The sequence below is a fragment of the Electrophorus electricus genome, chromosome 13, assembly GCF_041902795.1.
Source record: "Electrophorus electricus isolate QZ-2024a chromosome 13, ASM4190279v1, whole genome shotgun sequence".
In the NCBI taxonomy this organism is placed as follows: Eukaryota; Metazoa; Chordata; class Actinopteri; order Gymnotiformes; family Gymnotidae; genus Electrophorus; species Electrophorus electricus.
Genome location: NC_137509.1, coordinates 659193 through 679975, shown reverse-complemented (window position 1 = coordinate 679975; position 20783 = coordinate 659193). Strand labels below are relative to the sequence as shown.

Sequence of the window (20783 nt, the reverse complement as noted above, 5' to 3'; positions counted from 1 at the left end):
TTAACCCAAGGTAAAAAACTCAAAGCAAAGGCACTGGCTGCTATGCAAAAGACACCATAATCAAATTTTACTTAATTTTGTTTAATATAATTTATCATTAAAATATCTAATGAGAAGACATGTTGTAATACCTGCTGGTGTTTCAGTAGTGTTGGCAGTGCAGTAGTGGCTGGTGTTTTAGTAGGGTTGGTAGTGCTGTGGTGGCTGGTGTTTCAGTAGTGTTGTTAGTGCTGTGGTGGTTGGTGTTTCAGTAGTGATGGTAGTACAGTAGTGGTTGGTGTTTCATTAGTGTTGGTAGTGCTGTAGTGGTTGTTTCAGTAGTGTTGGTAGTGCTGTAGTGGTTGTTGTTTCAGTAGTAGTTGGTGTATCAGAAGTGGTTGGCAGTGGGGTAGTGGCTGGAGTTTCAGTAGTGTTGGCAGTGCAGTAGTGGCTGGTGTTTCAGTAGTGTTGGCAGTTCAATAGTGGCTGGTGTTTCAGTAGTGATGGCAGTGCAGTAGTGGCTGGTGTTTCAATAGTGTTGGCAGTGCTGTAGTGGTTGGTGTTTCAGTACTGTTGGTAGTGATGTAGTGTTTGTTAGTGCAGTAGGGGTTGGTGTTTCAGTAGTGATGGTAGTACAGTGGAGCTTGTTGTTTCATTAGTGTTGGTAGTGCTGTAGTGGTTGGTATTTCAGTAGTGTTGGTAGTGCTGTAGTGGTTGGTGTTTCAGTAGTGGGTGGTAGTCTGTAGTGGGTGGTGTTTCAGTAGTGTTGGTAGTGATGTAGGGGCTGGTGTTTGAAGATGGTACAGTAGGGGTTGGTGGTGGTTGTACAGTAGGGGTTGGTGGTAGTGGTGCAGTAGGGGTGAAGATGGTGCACTAGGGGTTTGTGGTGGTGGTGTTGCAGTAGGGGTTGGTGGTGGTGGTGCAGTAGGGGTGGTACCTTATCAGCTCGGATGTTAACCTCAGCAGACAGCCAGTGACCCTCCGGGCAGAAGGATCGTCTGATGTCACGTGCCTTCAACATCTTCACCAGGTTTGTAATCACCTGAAATCAAACACCAAAACCTAATAAAAAACTAACATTTTTTAACTAAATACAAGATTTGTATTCTTTTTTAATTGACCTTGACTTCTTGAAGGACATCAGTCTTTATTATGTTACCTAACATCACTCCTAAGATCAAGAAACAAAGAAATATAACCTTTATTTTGACATACAATGAGGTTGAAATAAGAGATTCTAGTTGTTGCTATGAGTGTGTTACACTTGCTATACTCGTTATATAGGACAAACACACTGCTGAGAAAGACTGCTGTGTTCCATCTACTGTGCTCCACTGGCACACCCCCACCTCTCTCTGGATGCAATGCCATGTCCTCCCACAAGCCTCTTAAACTGATCCCCAACCCGTGTCCACAGCATGACCATTGGTCTCGTATAGCTCCAACACCAGAATGGTGTGGCTGAGGGGACTCTACAGCGCCACCTGTGGTGGGCAGGAGGGGATGAGTGAGGACTGGTTAATTAGCCCATCAGGTTAAGTGCAGGCTGTAATAGGCCTCTCTCAAACTCCAGCCATGTCACCGCTCTCCAAACACAGCCAAGAAGAACCCTTCCATTAGCAATATTAATACAAGCTTAGTTGATCATTTTCATTCAATTAACTTCCTTCAATTAAATGGATAGCCAGACAATAGGGGACATAAAACACAGTGGAGGGGCGGGAGAGGCCTGGAGGCAGACATTAGCGTAGGCAGGGTCAACGGCACAGCCGACTGTAAATCCCGCCTTCAATTTAGGAAATGCGCTTCTTCTGCTCACGCTGCTTTAACAACCCCAGCTGACCAGGGGCAGCTGATGCCACAGTTTATAACATCCCCCAGTGCTCCTACCCCTGCCCACCGCACCGTGCTCCTGCTCCTCCTCCTGAGAAGGGGGAGCTCTCTTAACGAGGCTGATCTCAAGATCACAACAAGCATAACGAGAGAGAGAGAGAGAGCGAGAGAGAGAGATAGAGATCGAGGTCAAGATGTCTGGAGTGCAAAAGCTTCAGTGACGGGTTTTCTACCACAGCAAGTGGACAGTTCATGTACAGTGTGTATATGAACACGCTGCTTTCTTCACCATGCATGAACACACCGCTCAGTTCATTAAACTCAGACAACTACACCACACACACTATTAGCACAGAACAGGATAGTGAAGCCACCCCCACTGCAAGTGTCAGTCACTAATGAGGCGAAGACACTTTATAAATAACTAAGCTTTTAACAAATTACCATGGTGATAATTACGCTAATTGCAGTAGTAGCAAGAAAAGGATCTCAAATAATTAAAGCCCTCTGTTCATTCTCCCTGAGGTCTAATGTAGCTGTAATACTAATGCTGAGTGTGGCAGTCAGATCTTCTCAAGACTCGACACCTCCTCGGCCCCGAGCCCTTCACCCTGCATGTAGAGAGACCACCAGTACTGAGAGCAGCAGCTCTTTACACACGTCCTGTGTGTAACACACGTCCTGTGCCACCAGGTCTTTGCACATGCTGAGTGAGAGGCCTGCTGGCCTCCAAGGACAGGACACAAGTGTATCATAGTTCAGAGTGTGTAGGGTGTGTAGTCTGACCTTAAAGAGTTGGACCCAGCGTTTCTGCTGAGCTTGTATGCACTGCTGGGCATGGCTTCTGGGAGACACGCCCACACTGCGCAGGGCGGCAGCGTACTCCTCGCGGTGTTCGCTCTTGGTCTCAGGGTAGGCCAGCTTAATGATGCCCAGACACGCATCACGCAGACACCGGGACAGCGTCACCAGCTCCGCCAGTGAGAAGGGCATCATCGACGGAGCTCTCTGGCCTGAGACAGCAACATAAGAAACAAATAGGACATAGTGTGTGTGTGTGTGTGTGCGCGTATGCATGAACGTGTGTTTATATGTGTGTGTATGAGTCTGTGTGCGTGCGCGCACGTGTGCATGTCTGTGTGTGTGCACGCGTGTATGCATGTACGTGTGTTTATATATATGTGTGTAAGTATGTGTATATATATTTGTGCGTGTGTGTGCAGGTGTATATGTGTGTGTATATTTGTATGTGCGTGTGTGTGTGTGTGTGTGTATCAGCACCATCCATGGCATCTCCGAAGAACTCCGTGTCGTGGATGGAGATGAGAGAGTGACTGAAGAGGGAACTGAACAGGTAGAAGAGAGGAATGATTCTGCTGGAGTCCTCCGCAGACATGGAGGAACCACGGGACAGGAGCTGGAGCAGAGACACCAGAGACCTACGCGCACACACACACACACACACACACACACACACAATTACATACACGCGCACGCAATATTATATAGACACACACACACTATTACACACACACACACACACACACACACACACAATATTACACACACAATTATATACACACACGCACACTATTATACACACACACAAACAATATTATACACACAAAATTATACACATGCGCACGCACACACACACACACACACACACACACACACACACACACACACAAACACATTATACACACACGCAATATTATACACACACACGCAATATTATACACATGATATTTTGCAGAGAATACCACACACACAATATTATACACACATACACAAAATATTGTACGCACAATATTATAAACACACATGCGCACACGCACACATACAGGGGGGCTTCTTGGTAGTTGTTGTTCTTGGTCTTTAGTGAAGGTGGCACTCACCCTGTTATCATCTTGGTCCTCATGGACGTTATTAAGTGCCACAGGTGTCTAAGGAAGCGAGCGTTGAACGCCAAGCTGTACAGGAGCCTAGAGAGGACAAGAATCACATCACACACAAAATGCCAAAATAAACAGAGCAAAGACTGAAAATAGACATTGAAAAGATTGACACTGAAAAGTGAAAAGATAAAATAAATCACTCCATCACTGCAAACAGACCAAAACTAAACATTATAAAATTACATAAGTATTATAATTAACACTCACCATCCCAGCACTCAGCACCATCACCATCACACATTAAAGACACTGTTCAGCTTTATTTAGATGAGCTACTGTCCATTAGTAAAGCAGTGACCCACAGGAGGGTCATAAACAGACTGCAGTTTCCTGAAGGGCCCCATTTAGGTTAATGGGCAGCAGAGACAATGGGGACAGGCAGGAAGAGCACAGGGAGAGAGACTGAGCGCTACATTACACCATGCATCTACAGCACATCCACTCACACACAGCACTGAGGTGTGAGGACACACTGTGTGTGTGTGTGTGTGTACACACACTAAATCCACACTCAAGCATCCCATTCTACACATTTTAGTGTTTGTTAAAACCAGTAGCACTGCTATGGTAAAAGTGCACAAACCAGGATGAAATGCAGTAAAGTGTTGAAGAGGATTCCACTGAGGGGAGTCACAGAGGACCTGTTACAGCTTGGGTCAGCTGTTAAGATGCTGGACTAGTAATCAGAAGGTTTTTGGTTAAAGTCTGTTACCACTGTTGGGCCCCTGAGCAAGACCCTTAACCCTCAATTACTTGAACTGAACTTGATCACAATTGTAAGTCACTTTTTGGATAAATGCTTCTGCTAAATGCCGTAAATATAAAATGTGGATATACTTTGTCCAGATTTCGTTTACATTTCTCACTTCAGTGAGTCTCCACTGTGATCAGATAAGTAAAAAGCAACACAAGCATTATTTGTTTTACTTCCTACTGCAATCAAGGTTTCTGCCTCACTGCTGCCAGTGTATTATATCCTGTCAAATACTGGAAGAAAACATTTAAATAAGCCAGTGGCTTCTCTGCACCTTTTTGTTTGGCATCAGCTTTCACCCCTGCAGTGGTTAGAGCTGAGGACCAGAGGACTGTGGGCATGAGAAAAGCACTCAGCAAAAGCATCTCCCTTTACGTAACGGGATTTGGATAACAAAACCGCATTCCGTTTACACTTCTATTAAATGTAGTCCGGATCTGTCTCTGACCTCTTAAAATGGTTTGAGCAAACTGACCTTAATCCAATCACAATGCGTCCTAGGGGTATTTTCACTTAGCTGAAATCTGGTTTTGGTCACCAAAAACGCATATTAATACATGGAATAAACAAGATCTCTACTAGTGGACACATCCCAGCTGTTTGCTCAGCAAATAAATGTCAACTGAATTAAATATAAAAGCAGAAAACTGAAATTTCCCATACGGATGGACACACACACAACTGAATGTGTAGAGAATCATTTAAACATAAAAATATAATGAAATAAAATACAACAGTGTGTTGCATGTGAACAGTTAATGAGAGCAAGCTGAGTGTCTGGTGCAGGCAGAACAGCTGGTGGTGCTGGAGACACAGAGACCCTTTACACAGCAGCATCTGAATGAGGCTCAGAGCAACATGACTGATGAGGACAAGAACTCCATTTCAATTACCAAATGAAGTGCTGATAAACACACACACACAAATACACACACGCGAGCACATGTGCACATGCACGCACACACACACACAAACACTAAAACACCCCACTTCTATGAGCAGGGATGAAAATGACCTTGATACAGGAACACTGAAAAAAATGGCCCTTCTGTTAGCAGAGATTTATTCAAAAACACCACAGATATGAGAGAGAGAGAGAGAAGGGTGTCCACTCAGTCATCATAGCTGCACTAGATAAGACAAGCATACAGTAAATGTCCTGCATGCAGAATTCTACCATGTTTCTAAAAACACAAAGTAAAACACCCAGCAGATCAGAATTAGGCTGATTTCCACCATCAATGAACATCCAAAAAAGATCCATACATTTCCGAATACATTTACAGACCAGTCCCAGAGAAACACCGCATTTAAAGACCAGTCCCCGAGAAACACTACAATTTAAGTCATAACAGTCCCAAGAGCTGAACCCTAAAAAGGTTCTTTTAGTCAGCTGGTTGTGAAGCTCCATAACCCTCTAACAACTACTACCACAGACCAGCACTGCTTCACCACCAAATCTAACACTAAACCAGATTATAAAGCAAAGTAAAAACTTTTATTTCGAAAATTGGGACTATGAAATTAAAACAAGTAAATTAGTGTGTTACCGGGCCCTAAACAGAGAGTCTGAATTAACAGAGTATCTCCTTACTGTCAGAGAAACATAAATACAAATCCTAACCAAATACAGGCTCAGTGAGATCAGTGAGCTATAGAAAATGACGGACACAGAGGGACCTGACTGTCCAAAGAAGAAAGTGACCACTGCATGACAGGTGAGGAGGAGACAGAGATGCCCCTTCTCCTTTACTGTGAAAAATGTAAAAATGTATGTAACAATTTCACATTAAAAATACAACACTTAATCCCAAATTTAAATAATGTGACCCAAAATGAAAAATTACAACTCTTTCTTGGAGCAGAGCATACATCAACCCTTACTGCAAAATATGTAGAAACATGTCCTCGCCTGAGATAGTCAGTGACACCCTCCTTATTCATATTTCCCATAACCAAATCACCCCACACACAGTCCTCTTTGCTAAATGTGTTTACATATTACATAGTCATAATTTTTTGTTTATGTCTTAATGACTTGTTAGATGTCATTAAAACTGTTGTGTGCTGTTATTATTCCTGTTATTAGTGGTGGTGATGCTTTTAGATGTTTAGATTCCTTTATTGTCATTGCGCAGAGCACAATGAAACAGAGTCAAACAAATGAACAAAAAAACCATGAAAAGGGCATGGGCAGTGTTGAGCCACTGCGTCCGTGTGCACCGCCACCTCCTCATCTTTTATTAGTATTTTGTGAAGTTAAAATGTAAACATTTTCAGTGCTCGGGCAATATTGCATTTTGTACAGTCATGCCAATAAAGCCATCTTGACTTGACGAGAGAGAGAGAGGCAACGCTGCATTTAGTTAAAGAGTACCCTATAAACATCATCTAATGAAAAGAGGAGGAAAACAGAGCTGACCACTGACCCACAGACAGCAGTGATGTTTATACCATCTTTGGACAAATGGTCTGATCCCACTTGGAGACAGGCAGTCTGATCCAGCAACAGCACAATGGTCTGATCCCACCAGAGCAGAGTAGAGGTCAACTTACTTTTCAGAGTCAATATCGATACCGAATATACATAATCAAGGACGTGGACAACCAATGGCCGATGTTCATTCACTGCTTCCTCACTTTAAATGAACATAATACTTTATATTAGAACATAATAAATGAAGTGCTTTGAGCTTTACACAGCATAAAGGATGTAAAAACAGTAAACACACTTTACAGTAATCTTTAAATAGATTAAAGTAACTTCAACAGCTGCCAAATCACAACACAATTCTATAAACAGATCCTCAACAGATTCAGTAAAGTGGAAAATTCAGTCAAATGAGGAAAAAGAAATTCCACTCTGCAATATCTCCTCAGGAGTCCTATCTGAGCAACACAGAGTCATGGTGTAAAAACCTCTCGGCAGGATTTTGCTGCTACAATTTTACTCCTCCTGCTCCCTGTCCTTAAATCCCAAAATTACATGTTAAATGATTATATACACATAAAAAGATTTCTGTCTGTAAAGAGTTTGAGAAAGGTGCTATATAAATTTGACTAATAATAATAATAATGATGATAATAATAATAATAATAATAATATTATTATTATTATTATTATTATTATTAACAACAACAACGTCAGTGACATTTGTAAGAAATGGAGCTCAAAAAAGGGGCTACTTTCTAAAAAGCAACAATGAGATTAGATGGACATTAATGTTGATTTAACCTTGACATTACTTCTTTATGAATTTCATTCAGTAAGTAGTAGTTAGATGTGCTGAATTTGTCAGAATGGTTGACTCTTGGAAATGGATTGCCTGACTCCAAGGAAACAGGATGTTTAGTCCTGTTCAAGCTGAGTGGTGCAGTCTTTAGAAGATTTAAGTTTGTAGCCGTCGGTACTTTTAGAAAAAATGAAAATAACCAGAAGTTGTGTACAATGTTTCTACTAAATATAAAAATTTTATTGTTTTACAAATAATTTAGGCTACTGCTTTTTGGAGGCATGTCTGCATAGCTGGCCATGGGTGCACAGCCCATTTTACATCAGACGCTGCACATCGCAAACAAAAACGCTTGTATTAATGTAATCAGACGCTGAACATTGAGAATGATATGCTCTTGTGTTAATGTAATCAGACGATGCATGTTGGAAATGATGTGCACCTGTGTTAATGTAATCAGATGTTGGACATCACGATATGATGATATGCTCGTGTTCATGTAATCAGACGCTGCACGTTGGAAATGATGTGCGCCTGTGTTAATGTAATCAGATGTTGGACATCACGATATGATGATATGCTCGTGTTCATGTAATCAGACGCTGCACGTTGGAAATGATGTGCGCCTGTGTTAATGTAATCAGATGTTGGACATCACGATATGATGATATGCTCGTGTTCATGTAATCAGACGCTGCACGTTGTGAATGATACACTTGTGTTTATGTAATCAGACGCTGCCCGTCACAAGCAATACACGCCTGTGTTCATGTAATCAAACACTGCAAATTGCAAATGATACGCTCCTGTGTTAATGCAATATTTACACTAGATGCTGTACTTCACAAGCAATACACTCCTATGTTAATGGAATCAGATGCTGCACGTCACTCGTGATACACTCCTGTGTTAATGTAATCAGATGCTGCACATTGATTCCCGTAATCGTGACAATGTTGAATATCGGCTACAAACGATCAGTCAGGTCGATAAATCGGCCGACCTCTATTGCGCAGGGCACATGCCTATTTAAGGTAGAAAAATCAATCCAAAAAATCCACACCATAAACCTTTAAGTCAGGGGCACCTTGTTCTGCACAGATCCTTCCTTCTGAATCTATGAAGCACATCAATCAACAAGATCAGCTCTATATAAGGACTCCAGAGGAACGTGTAAAATACTGAAATAACTGACCTCTGCTGACAGCTGGGCTTGGAAAAATATCCAATATACCAGTTAAACAGTTTGAGCTGAGCTCCAACCTGAATCAGGCCAAGCATCAAAGCCAGGTGTGTTACATTAGGAACACATCTCCATGAGTATGGTTGGAGCTTCAGGAGCAGGGCCAGACAACCCAGTGTGGTGGTAGATAGAAGGACACACTGGGCTAGCTGACCAATCTGGCATCAAGCATCAACATAGGACCCTTCCTTAGACCCGTAAATCACGTAAGCAGCTGTAATTTGCTCCCCTTTGCCTCTTGTAAAGCTATCCTGACCACTCCCGCTAAAATGAATCTTTCCAGAAGAGCTAATTATTTTGTACAGATATCCAATAATGATAAAGCACTGAGGGCAGAATTTACGGTAAAAGCATTTCCAAACACATCCTCGCTCCAAGATGAACATTAACGATACACAAGTCTGCAGCAGCCATAAGTACCAAGGGAATGATGTAGAGAAGGGTGGAACATGGAGGGAAGGGTCAAAAACTGACTGGTAAGCAGACAAGTAAGACCACTGACACACACACACAAACACACACCTTATGTCTACATTACAAATTCACATACAGCCTCCAGAACAAGAGAAACAGAAACTTTGACTCCTCTGACACACATGCTGATCTTGCCTCTCTCCCCACTCCACCATGTACTGCAGTCTCTCTCTCTCTCCACCATGTACAGCAGTCTTTCTCTCTCCACCATGTACAGCAGTCTCTCTCTCTCTCTCCACCATGTGCTGCAGTCTCTCTCTCTCTCTCCACCATGTGCTGCAGTCTCTCTCTCTCTCTCCACCATGTGCTGCAGTCTCTCTCTCTCTCTCCACCATGTGCTGCAGTCTCTCTCTCTCTCTCCACCATGTGCTGCAGTCTCTCTCTCTCTCTCCACCATGTGCTGCAGTCTCTCTCTCTCTCTCCACCATGTGCTGCAGTCTCTCTCTCTCTCCACCATGTGCTGCAGTCTCTCTCTCTCTCTCCACCATGTGCTGCAGTCTCTCTCTCTCTCCACCATGTACTGCAGTCTCTCTCTCTCTCTCTACCATGTACTGCAGTCTCTCTCTCTCTCCACCATGTACTGCAGTCTCTCTCTCTCTCCCCCATGTACAGCAGTCTCTCTCTCTCTCCCCCATGTACAGCAGTCTCTCTCTCTCTCTCCCCCATGTACAGCAGTCTCTCTCTCTCTCTCCCCCATGTACAGCAGTCTCTCTCTCTCTCTCTCCCCCATGTACAGCAGTCTCTCTCTCTCTCTCCCCCACGTACAGCAGTCTCTCTCTCTCTCTCCCCCACGTACAGCAGTCTCTCTCTCTCTCTCCCCCATGTACAGCAGTCTCTCTCTCTCTCTCCCCCATGTACAGCAGTCTCTCTCTCTCTCTCCCCCATGTACAGCAGTCTCTCTCTCTCTCTCCCCCATGTACAGCAGTCTCTCTCTCTCTCTCCCCCATGTACAGCAGTCTCTCTCTCTCTCTCCCCCATGTACAGCAGTCTCTCTCTCTCTCTCCCCCATGTACAGCAGTCTCTCTCTCTCTCTCCCCCATGTACAGCAGTCTCTCTCTCTCTCTCCCCCATGTACAGCAGTCTCTCTCTCTCTCTCCCCCATGTACAGCAGTCTCTCTCTCTCTCTCCCCCATGTACAGCAGTCTCTCTCTCTCTCTCCCCCATGTACAGCAGTCTCTCTCTCTCTCTCCCCCATGTACAGCAGTCTCTCTCTCTCTCTCCCCCATGTACAGCAGTCTCTCTCTCTCTCTCCCCCATGTACAGCAGTCTCTCTCTCTCTCCCCCATGTACAGCAGTCTCTCTCTCTCTCTCCCCCATGTACAGCAGTCTCTCTCTCTCTCCCCCATGTACAGCAGTCTCTCTCTCTCCCCCATGTACAGCAGTCTCTCTCTCTCTCCCCCATGTACAGCAGTCTCTCTCTCTCTCTCCCCCATGTACAGCAGTCTCTCTCTCTCTCTCCCCCATGTACAGCAGTCTCTCTCTCTCTCCCCCATGTACAGCAGTCTCTCTCTCTCTCTCCCCCATGTACAGCAGTCTCTCTCTCTCTCCCCACCATGTACAGCAGTCTCTCTCTCTCTCCCCACCATGTACAGCAGTCTCTCTCTCTCCCCACCATGTACAGCAGTCTCTCTCTCTCCCCACCATGTACAGCAGTCTCTCTCTCTCCCCACCATGTACAGCAGTCTCTCTCTCTCCCCACCATGTACAGCAGTCTCTCTCTCTCCCCACCATGTACAGCAGTCTCTCTCTCTCCCCACCATGTACAGCAGTCTCTCTCTCTCCCCACCATGTACAGCAGTCTCTCTCTCTCTCTCTCTCTACCATGTACAGCAGTCTCTCTCTCTCTACCATGTACAGCAGTCTCTCTCTCTCTCTCTCCCATGTACAGCAGTCTCTCTCTCTCTCTCCCCCATGTACAGCAGTCTCTCTCTCTCTCTCCCCCATGTACAGCAGTCTCTCTCTCTCTCTCCCCCATGTACAGCAGTCTCTCTCTCTCTCTCCCCCATGTACAGCAGTCTCTCTCTCTCTCTCCCCCATGTACAGCAGTCTCTCTCTCTCTCTCCCCCATGTACAGCAGTCTCTCTCTCTCTCCCCCATGTACAGCAGTCTCTCTCTCTCTCCCCCATGTACAGCAGTCTCTCTCTCTCTCTCCCCCATGTACAGCAGTCTCTCTCTCTCTCTCCCCCATGTACAGCAGTCTCTCTCTCTCTCTCCCCCATGTACAGCAGTCTCTCTCTCTCTCCCCCATGTACAGCAGTCTCTCTCTCTCTCTCCCCCATGTACAGCAGTCTCTCTCTCTCTCTCCCCCATGTACAGCAGTCTCTCTCTCTCTCTCTCCCCCATGTACAGCAGTCTCTCTCTCTCTCTCCCCCATGTACAGCAGTCTCTCTCTCTCTCCCCCCCATGTACAGCAGTCTCTCTCTCTCTCCCCCATGTACAGCAGTCTCTCTCTCTCTCCCCCATGTACAGCAGTCTCTCTCTCTCTCCCCCATGTACAGCAGTCTCTCTCTCTCTCTCCCCCATGTACAGCAGTCTCTCTCTCTCTCTCCCCCATGTACAGCAGTCTCTCTCTCTCTCTCCCCCATGTACAGCAGTCTCTCTCTCTCTCTCCCCCATGTACAGCAGTCTCTCTCTCTCTCTCCCCCATGTACAGCAGTCTCTCTCTCTCTCCCCCATGTACAGCAGTCTCTCTCTCTCCCCCATGTACAGCAGTCTCTCTCTCTCTCCCCCATGTACAGCAGTCTCTCTCTCTCTCTCCCCCATGTACAGCAGTCTCTCTCTCTCCCCCATTTACAGCAGTCTCTCTCTCTCTCTCCACCATGTACTGCAGTCTCTCTCCACCATGTACTGCAGTCTCTCTCTCTCCACCATGTACTGCAGTCTCTCTCTCTCCACCATGTACTGCAGTCTCTCTCTCTCTCCACCATGTACTGCAGTCTCTCTCTCTCTCCACCATGTACTGCAGTCTCTCTCTCTCTCCACCATGTACTGCAGTCTCTCTCTCTCTCCACCATGTACTGCAGTCTCTCTCTCTCTCCACCATGTACTGCAGTCTCTCTCTCTCCACCATGTACTGCAGTCTCTCTCTCTCCACCATGTACTGCAGTCTCTCTCTCCACCATGTACTGCAGTCTCTCTCTCCACCATGTACTGCAGTCTCTCTCTCCACCATGTACTGCAGTCTCTCTCTCTCCACCATGTACTGCAGTCTCTCTCTCCACCATGTACTGCAGTCTCTCTCTCCACCATGTACTGCAGTCTCTCTCTCTCCACCATGTACTGCAGTCTCTCTCTCTCCACCATGTACAGCAGTCTCTCTCTCCCCACCATGTACAGCAGTCTCTCTCTCCCCACCATGTACAGCAGTCTCTCTCTCTCCCCACCATGTACAGCAGTCTCTCTCTCTCCCCACCATGTACAGCAGTCTCTCTCTCTCCCCACCATGTACAGCAGTCTCTCTCTCTCTCTCTCTACCATGTACAGCAGTCTCTCTCTCTCTCTCTCTCTACCATGTACAGCAGTCTCTCTCTCTCTCTCTCTACCATGTACAGCAGTCTCTCTCTCTCTCTCTCTACCATGTACAGCAGTCTCTCTCTCTCTACCATGTACAGCAGTCTCTCACTCCATCTCTCTGAGCCCAGTCAGCATGCAAACAGACAGACCAGTGCACTCATTAGCCTAACTGATGAATGACAGGTTCTGAGACGGACCATTACCTGCCCCCGACCATAAAATTGGCCGACAAGGGGACGCTGATTGGCTGACTGGGTCCATCACTAGATTGAATAGTGCTTAGACAGAGCATTAAAAAAAAAACGAAGAGCACACAAATATCTTAAGAAAGAAACAAGCAGCTTTTAAAGAGATGGGCCATTTTAGCATCAGGCTGTGTATTTTATGCTGGTATGGAAGTGAATCTTCACATAGGCTCTACTGGACTTCCTGCTCTGTTCACACTGCTGTCCCTTTTTGCCCTTATGAGTGTTAATTCCACTTCTCTTTCAACCAGTATTTTGTGGGTGTGTGTGAGTATGTTTGTTTGTGTGTGTGTGTAAGTCCTAACCTGACTCTGGGCACCATCATGCGGTGCTGAACCATGAGTGTGTGGCAGATGGAGGCCATCATAGTGAAGACGTCCTCGCTGGCTGAGTCTCTCCACACCAGAGCCAGCAGCGCGTTTGTCTGCTGCCGGGAGTCCAACTTCTGCAGACAGGACTCAGTGATGAGCTGCACAGAGACCCTGCCTTCATCCTGCACAGCAGTGGGGAGAGGATTAGAATACAACACACCAGCAGGCACGACACTACTGAAACACAAGACTGTAGTGTGTATGTGTGTACCTGTGTGTGTGTGTGTACCTGTACCTGTGTGTGTGTGGAGTGTATCGTGGTGTCGTCCTCATCCTCAGAGTCACTGTTTATCTCTGATGTGCTCCGGCTCTCAGTCACAGGCAGCAGTGGTAAGAGAGTCTGTAGTGTCTTCAGATACAGGAGCAAGCCTTCATCAGAGAGAGAACCTACACACACACACACACACACACACACACACAATGAAAGACTTATAAGTTACAGAAGCAGGCCTTCATCAGGGAGAACCTACACACACACACGGACGCACATGCACACACACCCAGGCTGGTTTCTCCGACTGACAGCACGAAGTAGAAGAGCCACGGTGCGTGAGCTTGGGCCAGGGCTGAGGAGGCTACGGTGGCCTGCAGGGACCAAAGGAAGTCCTCAAACGGGAACACTCCCCTAGGGTCAGCCAGAGCTGGCACAAAGAAATCAAACACCTGCTCCGTGAACGGAGGGGAGATGAACTCTTCTGTGAAGGCTGAGAACACTGACTGCCTGAGAGAGAGAGAGACAGACAGACAGACAAAAAGGGAGAGACAGACAGACAGACAGACCTCATTCATATATAATCAAAGGCATATCGCTGTTTACAGCAGATTCACACAACTGTCTTTTTTTTAATCTGTGGATGACCTCATTCTTGCTGTCAAGCAGAGGTTAGAGGGCAAAGGGCAAAAAGAAGTTGGAACTATGTGCAATCTGTTCACTGAGTGGACTAGCACAGGACCTGTCAGTTCAGCTCAGAACCAACAGCCTAAGAATCTACCATCCCATCCAATCATGATAAGAACACAGAATACAGTATTTTCTAATCTGATCTGTATGCTTTTCAAGACCAAAAGCCGAATGCTGTCAAAAAAATATCATAACATACAATACCATTCTAAAAAAAAAAAGAACCATAAATCAGAGCGTTGCAACATTTTCTAAAACATCTTACATTTTAAGAGTAGCCACCCACATCTGTGTGTGTGTGTGTGTGTGTGTGTGTGTGTGTGTGTGTGTGTGTGTGAAAATAAGCAAACAGGAGAAGTGTGTGTAAAAGCTTTAGTCACACTGGTGTTCTGTGGAATACACAGGGGTGATAGTCCCAGAGAGTTTTTTGAATGGAGCCCCAAACTAAGCAAACATTACAGCTCAATTCAAAAAGCCAGCCTGACTTTTACTGCCTACTGTAAACATACAGAGCTAATTACTGCCCTCACTTCCCTCTCTCACACACAGAAAACATTCCACTTAAACCTACAGCAGAGCTCTACTGGAGGAAAATACAGCAGAGTCCATCCCAGGGAGAGAGACCAGCGCCAGAGTTGCTGTGGGTCATTTCAGGTCATGTGTGGCCGTGTGTGAGTGACAGCCAAGATTAGCACACAACACAGGAGATGTATGTTATGTGCATTGGTTTATGTATTTCCTCAGTAAGTGTTTGTGTATTTGCATAATACACATCAGGGAAGGTGCACATAAGGTGCAGGAGTTTGAATGGGTGTTGCAGCTGTGTATGTGTGTGTTTACCTGGCTCCCTCAGGGCAGGAAGTGTAGGTAAAGTGCAGGGGTTTGAGTGTGTGTTGCAGAAGTGTGTGTGCCAGAGGAACAGAAGGGGCATCTGTGTACTCCAGACTCGACGGTAACTTATGATTCACCAAGGCATACACAGACCTGTAGTATCCTAGACACAGAGAGAGAGAGAGAGAGAGAGAGAGAGAGAGAGAGAGAGAGAGAGAGAGAGAGACAGACAGAGAGAGAAAGAGAGATGGATGTATGAGGTGGGATGGAGAGAGAGCAAAAGAAATTAACAGAAGACAAAGAGAGAAAACGGAGAGAGATTGTAACTGCCTCGTACAAGACACAATGATTTACTTCATGAAACAAGATCCACTACTCAGAGGCAGAGAGGGGACGTGAGGAGATGGAGGAGGGGATGAAGAGATACGAGAGGGGTGGGGGGAAGTGAGATCACTGCATACCTTTCTGTACCATATAGTGCAATATCTGCTCAGTAAGTGCTGTGGCAGCACCGGGGTCGTGCAGCACAGGCAGGTAGGTCTTCTCCCAGCAGAACACTTCCACCATGCGCATGGGCACAGTCACATTCACACGCTCATCTGCACACTGCTGCAGCAGTCTGGGGACACACACGTCAGGGCACACGTATCAGACACACACATACACACACGAACAGCTATTGATTAGGGTCGTTCCAGGCTATGCTGGTAAGCCCTTTATAAATAAAACTTTCATACATCAAAATAAATTCTTAATATATGATGTCAGGTATTATGGCAGACAATTTATCATGGAACGATTCGGCTTTACACACACACACACACACACACACACACACACACACACACACACACACACACACACACACAGTACCAGAACTATAGTCATTCCCCTATAATGATCTTATACTGATTAATAAAAAATAGAAATTCATATTTAGTCTGTCCTATGAGTAGACAGTACCATCACGACCAAGCACTGTTGGAAACATAATATTTATACTGAGTTGGCTAATTAATGTATTAAATCATGGACTGGTTACTATCTGGACCACCAAGAGGGTGAGGGTCCCTCTTCAATCCTGATCTGTAGTAATGGTGACTGGGAGCTGATCTGAGCTGGCCCACCAGGAGGGTGAGGGTCCCTCTAGAGTCTGGGTCTTCCCCAGGTTCATCATTAAACACCCAGGGACTTTTTCCTTGCCAATGTCTCCTCTGGTTCACTCAGTAGAGATCTGGACCCACACATTTGTAAAGATGTGTCGTGACTATGTGTGTTATATAAATACATTTGACTTTGACTTCACTAGACTCTGCTAAACGCAGTGGTAATACCATAAACACTGTTCACCTGAGCAATAAGTTATCTAATGAACTAGAAATGAAACCTTATTTATCCATTAGAACATCGAGCACCTCTGTTTAATTTAATACTTATTTTTCCACACTCAGTTTCTTCAAACCTCTTTCATCCATTACACAACACTTATTACATAGCAGTTAATGGTGTCGAAGCCTGTACAAGTGTTTGAGTGTTCTAGCCCCGCCCATCACAGTTACCTGCAGCAGTGTCCCAGAAGCCTCTTGATCTGGAATACACATGTGGATCCCTGCGGCCCAGCCAATAGCTTCACAAACTGGGCATGGTGCTTCACGACACTCTGACACAGCCAGATCTGCAACATCAAACACATCAAAATGGGCGTGGTGCTTTATCACACTCTGATAGGGCTAACTCAGCTTCTCTCTGCAGGATCAGTGAATGACAACCACCATCAGCAAGAGTCCCCTTAGTGACACTCAGTACAGATTATGAACAGCAGTACTGCACTGGTCCTGGCTCCTAGTGTACCTCAGGCTAGGGTGGGAATCTCTGTCTGCTCTCCAGAGGATTTGGACTTATCTGCTCCCAACTAATAATTCTGCTTTTGATTACATCAAATAAAAGAAAAACTCCAGAAATGTTCATCAGAAGGTGCTGACTGTAACTGAAAGAAAATGTTTGCCATAGTAGTAATACAACATCAATGGCTTTTCAGTATATATATAAATAACAAGCAAAACAAATTAATAAGCAAAACAAAACTCCATTAAAGTATCATAAGGTGTCATTTAAAACAAACAGAAAAGAAAAACAAGCAGTAGTAAGCTGTGAATAAAAAACAAGATGTTAGTCAGGGTGACGGGTTCTCACCAGCCTGTGCGTGTCCTCACTGTGGCAGTAGAAAAACAGCAGCTGTCTCCCCAGCAGCCTGAGGGTGGCGCTGTCCACAAGCGCTGGGCTGTGGAGTGACTGGGCCTGACTCACCGAGCGGTCAAAGAGAGCCCTCTGGATGGCATGCTGTGAAACACAGGACACGGGGGAAGGAACCAGGACAACAATGAGGGACACAGCAACTGTACCAACAATACACTGTAAGAGAGAGGTAGACAATTCCCCTATTCTGCACACTGAGACAGAATGAGACAGTCCCTCAACCTCTGTGCACAGAGATGGAATGAGACAGTCCCTCAACCTCTGTGCACAGAGACTGAATGAGACAGTCCTTCAACCCCTGTGCACAGAGACTGAATGAGACAGTCCTTCAACCTCTGTGCACAGAGACTGAATGAGACAGTCCTTCAACCTCTGTGCACAGAGACTGAAAGAGACAGTCCTTCAACCTCTGTGCACAGAGACTGAATGAGACAGTCCCTCACATCTGTAGACAGAGAGAAAATGAGACGGTCCCTTTCCTCCATACACCGAGAGAGAATAAGACAGTCCCCTGTTGAGAATGAAAATGAGGCAGTCCCCTGACAATACCTGCTGTCTTTACACCTAGATGGCCAATAATGAAGTTATATGCAGGTTCCTTAGGATTCTCTTTGCATGGGATGTTAATATAAGTGAAATAAGTCACCATCATGATGGCACAGTCACTGCGCTTGTAAATATAAAGAGCTCTTACTGTAAAGGTGATATGTAAAACTCAGTTTACACTAACCAGGTCACTATGTGTACCAAGCCACATTAAAATAACTGAACATGTTCCTATAGCAACAGCAGTGCAGTAACGCATGTCTAAGGAACACATTATACTAAAGGTCAGCAATGAAGCCACACTAACAAACTACTGCCATCAAATGTGTACAAATTCCTTAAAGATAGTATACCCAACAGTGGGGCTTACAATACCACCATATCATCTTTCACAATTTATAGAAATAAAAACAGTATGATTTCACATATGAACTAAACTCATGCATGTACCGAGATCTTTCCACATACCTGACGCTTTCTTTCATGGAAGCCTCTTATGTAAGACTGGATGATTATTGCATTTTTCAGCCGTCTCCTCTCATCCTGCAAGGGAAAAGCAGTATTAGTCAATAATATTAACAATACCACCACCAGGCTGACCCATCAAACACTGCAGTAATTAACAGAGACCTCTCGTTTCCGTCTTTCCTCCTGTGTCCGATGAAGCAGAGATGCTTTTTCCTCCTGAAAGAAAACAGAGAATTTCACAGCTACAGTAACACTAGTTACAATAACACACTACAAAGTTACAATAACATACACAGGCTATAACACATGGTTCAGTTACAGTAACAGCACTAAATACAGCTACATTAACAATAAACACAGCCACAATAACACACTACAGAGCTAATGAAGAACCAGCAGCGAGGCCCAGCCTCTTTCTTACCTTCCTACTCGCCCCACCAAGCGACACTTTTGGGGTCCTCCTGAAATCTCCCTCAAAGCTGAACATGGCTACACCTTTCCCATTGAGCTGCAGTCTATAAAATTACCTGTGAGACGAGACACACGCGAGTTCAAAGCCTCGATTTATCTGAACACAACGACCTCAACAACAAAACAATTACGGAAGGACCGAGCAAATCTCTATACGGTTGTTTCAAGCTGTCACATGTCGCCGTGCGTTCTGAAATCAACTGGCTGCTTATTTTGAACTCTCAGGAAGCCGAATTACGGTAGTTATCATTACATAACGGGCACAGTGTTCGCCTGTGTTTATATTGCTACAGGCCGCAAGCTAATTTAGCGTCATAACGGACCTGAGAATGGATTAAAAAAAGACAATTACACAAAAATCCGAATAGGTGTTGAAAGGCTGTTTCCTGGAACCAAGGATGTTAGGATCTGCTAATAGGCTAGGTAGCTATAACAAGGCAAGCACTGACAGCTTAGACATTGATACTGGAAAATCAACCCTACTTCGCTATGATTTATATAGATAGGTGACAAAACCTTGTTTCTTTTTATATTTACAAATTAAAAGCAACACGCGGCCCTTACGACCGTAGATAGCTGACGTGCTAGCGTGCTAACGTGCTAGCAGCATTGTTCTGTCATCAGTCACAACTTCACGGGGCTCTTGGCTAGCTAAGATAATGACTCAGCGGTCTCTCGTCATAAACAAAATATAAGTAAATATATTTATTATTTAGGATGATTTAAATGTAAATCTAGGCGTGTAGTATGAAAACAAACGTTTCCCCGATTCTTTAAGGCGCGAGGTAGCTAGGTTAGCACCTATGCTAACGCATTCGACATGCTCATCCTCCTTCTGATTGAAAATGGTTTACTTATGTCAGCAAGATGTTTAAATGTCAGGACATCAAATATCTTCGACACATGAGGTCAAATCTTTTACCTGTTTTACTGAACGAGCAAGCAAACAAACAGCTTAAAGGTAGGAATTCAGAGGAAATGAAACAAAAAGTCCAGCTATGCCTTTGCCCAGCTAGCACCCCAACGCGTCACACACCTATGTCCCGCCCACTCAGCAAAAGTACGACAGCGATTGGACGTCGGAAGAGAGGCTGAACGGCTACTCGCGCAAATAAGGTGAGTAATATGTTAAACGTCACTCGCGGAATGAGCTTGATCTACAGGCTCCTCCAAGTAGGTGCTCCATGTATAGGCCTACATTACTACAAGGGACCTCGGTGTGCTAGCTTTAACAAAACATATCTAAATATATAAGTCACTTCAAATCTTCAGCAATACGCATTAGCTACATACAAAGGAAAATATCAAAAGCTGCCAAAATATGCAGACTGAATTTCTGCTATTAATGCAGTTTTATTTGTGTTGTGGTCCTATTTTAAGTTAATGTACTCTTTGGCTGCGAGGGTGAAGTTCAGTTTGTTTACCAATATAAAAACATGGACATATATTCACGATGTGTTCAGAAATGTATGACATAGCTACAAATACAAATAGTAGGTCCTAAACGATTTTTTAAAAATACTTATAGTTTGCTGTTTTGTCTGTCAAGCAGCAAGTGCATATTCTATAGTTTAGTTACATATTGAATGTGGTAGTCTATAGCCTGAGATTCAACAACAGAAAATGAAATGGTTTAAAAAAACGTCTCAGTGGGTGTGGTCATATCTTCCAGTGGGAGGTCATATTTTTTTCTGAAGGCCTGGGAGT

At 44.8% G+C, this 20783-nt stretch overlaps 1 protein-coding gene across 2 annotated transcripts in view; it reads right to left on the bottom strand.

Annotated features, from left to right (window-relative positions):
- Positions 1 to 20141, bottom strand: part of ube3c (ubiquitin protein ligase E3C) — a 37220-nt gene extending 17079 nt beyond the window's left edge. The window contains exons 1-15 of one of the 2 annotated variants that reach the window (XM_027028258.3): positions 19999 to 20141; positions 19027 to 19132; positions 18768 to 18821; positions 18606 to 18680; positions 17529 to 17675; positions 16895 to 17010; positions 15797 to 15954; positions 15345 to 15498; positions 14104 to 14324; positions 13839 to 13990; positions 13538 to 13725; positions 3711 to 3797; positions 3094 to 3251; positions 2599 to 2825; positions 917 to 1021 (exon numbers count right to left, since the gene is read on the bottom strand). In XM_027028258.3, coding sequence (XP_026884059.2) covers positions 917 to 1021; positions 2599 to 2825; positions 3094 to 3251; positions 3711 to 3797; positions 13538 to 13725; positions 13839 to 13990; positions 14104 to 14324; positions 15345 to 15498; positions 15797 to 15954; positions 16895 to 17010; positions 17529 to 17675; positions 18606 to 18680; positions 18768 to 18821; positions 19027 to 19092 — 1908 coding nt within the window. In that variant the 5' untranslated portion in view covers positions 19093 to 19132; positions 19999 to 20141. Of the gene's footprint in view, positions 1 to 916; positions 1022 to 2598; positions 2826 to 3093; positions 3252 to 3710; positions 3798 to 13537; positions 13726 to 13838; positions 13991 to 14103; positions 14325 to 15344; positions 15499 to 15796; positions 15955 to 16894; positions 17011 to 17528; positions 17676 to 18605; positions 18681 to 18767; positions 18822 to 19026; positions 19133 to 19930 lie in introns of both variants that reach the window. The other variant, XM_081725422.1, reaches the window with a different exon arrangement.
- Positions 20142 to 20783: the final 642 nt, after the last annotated feature.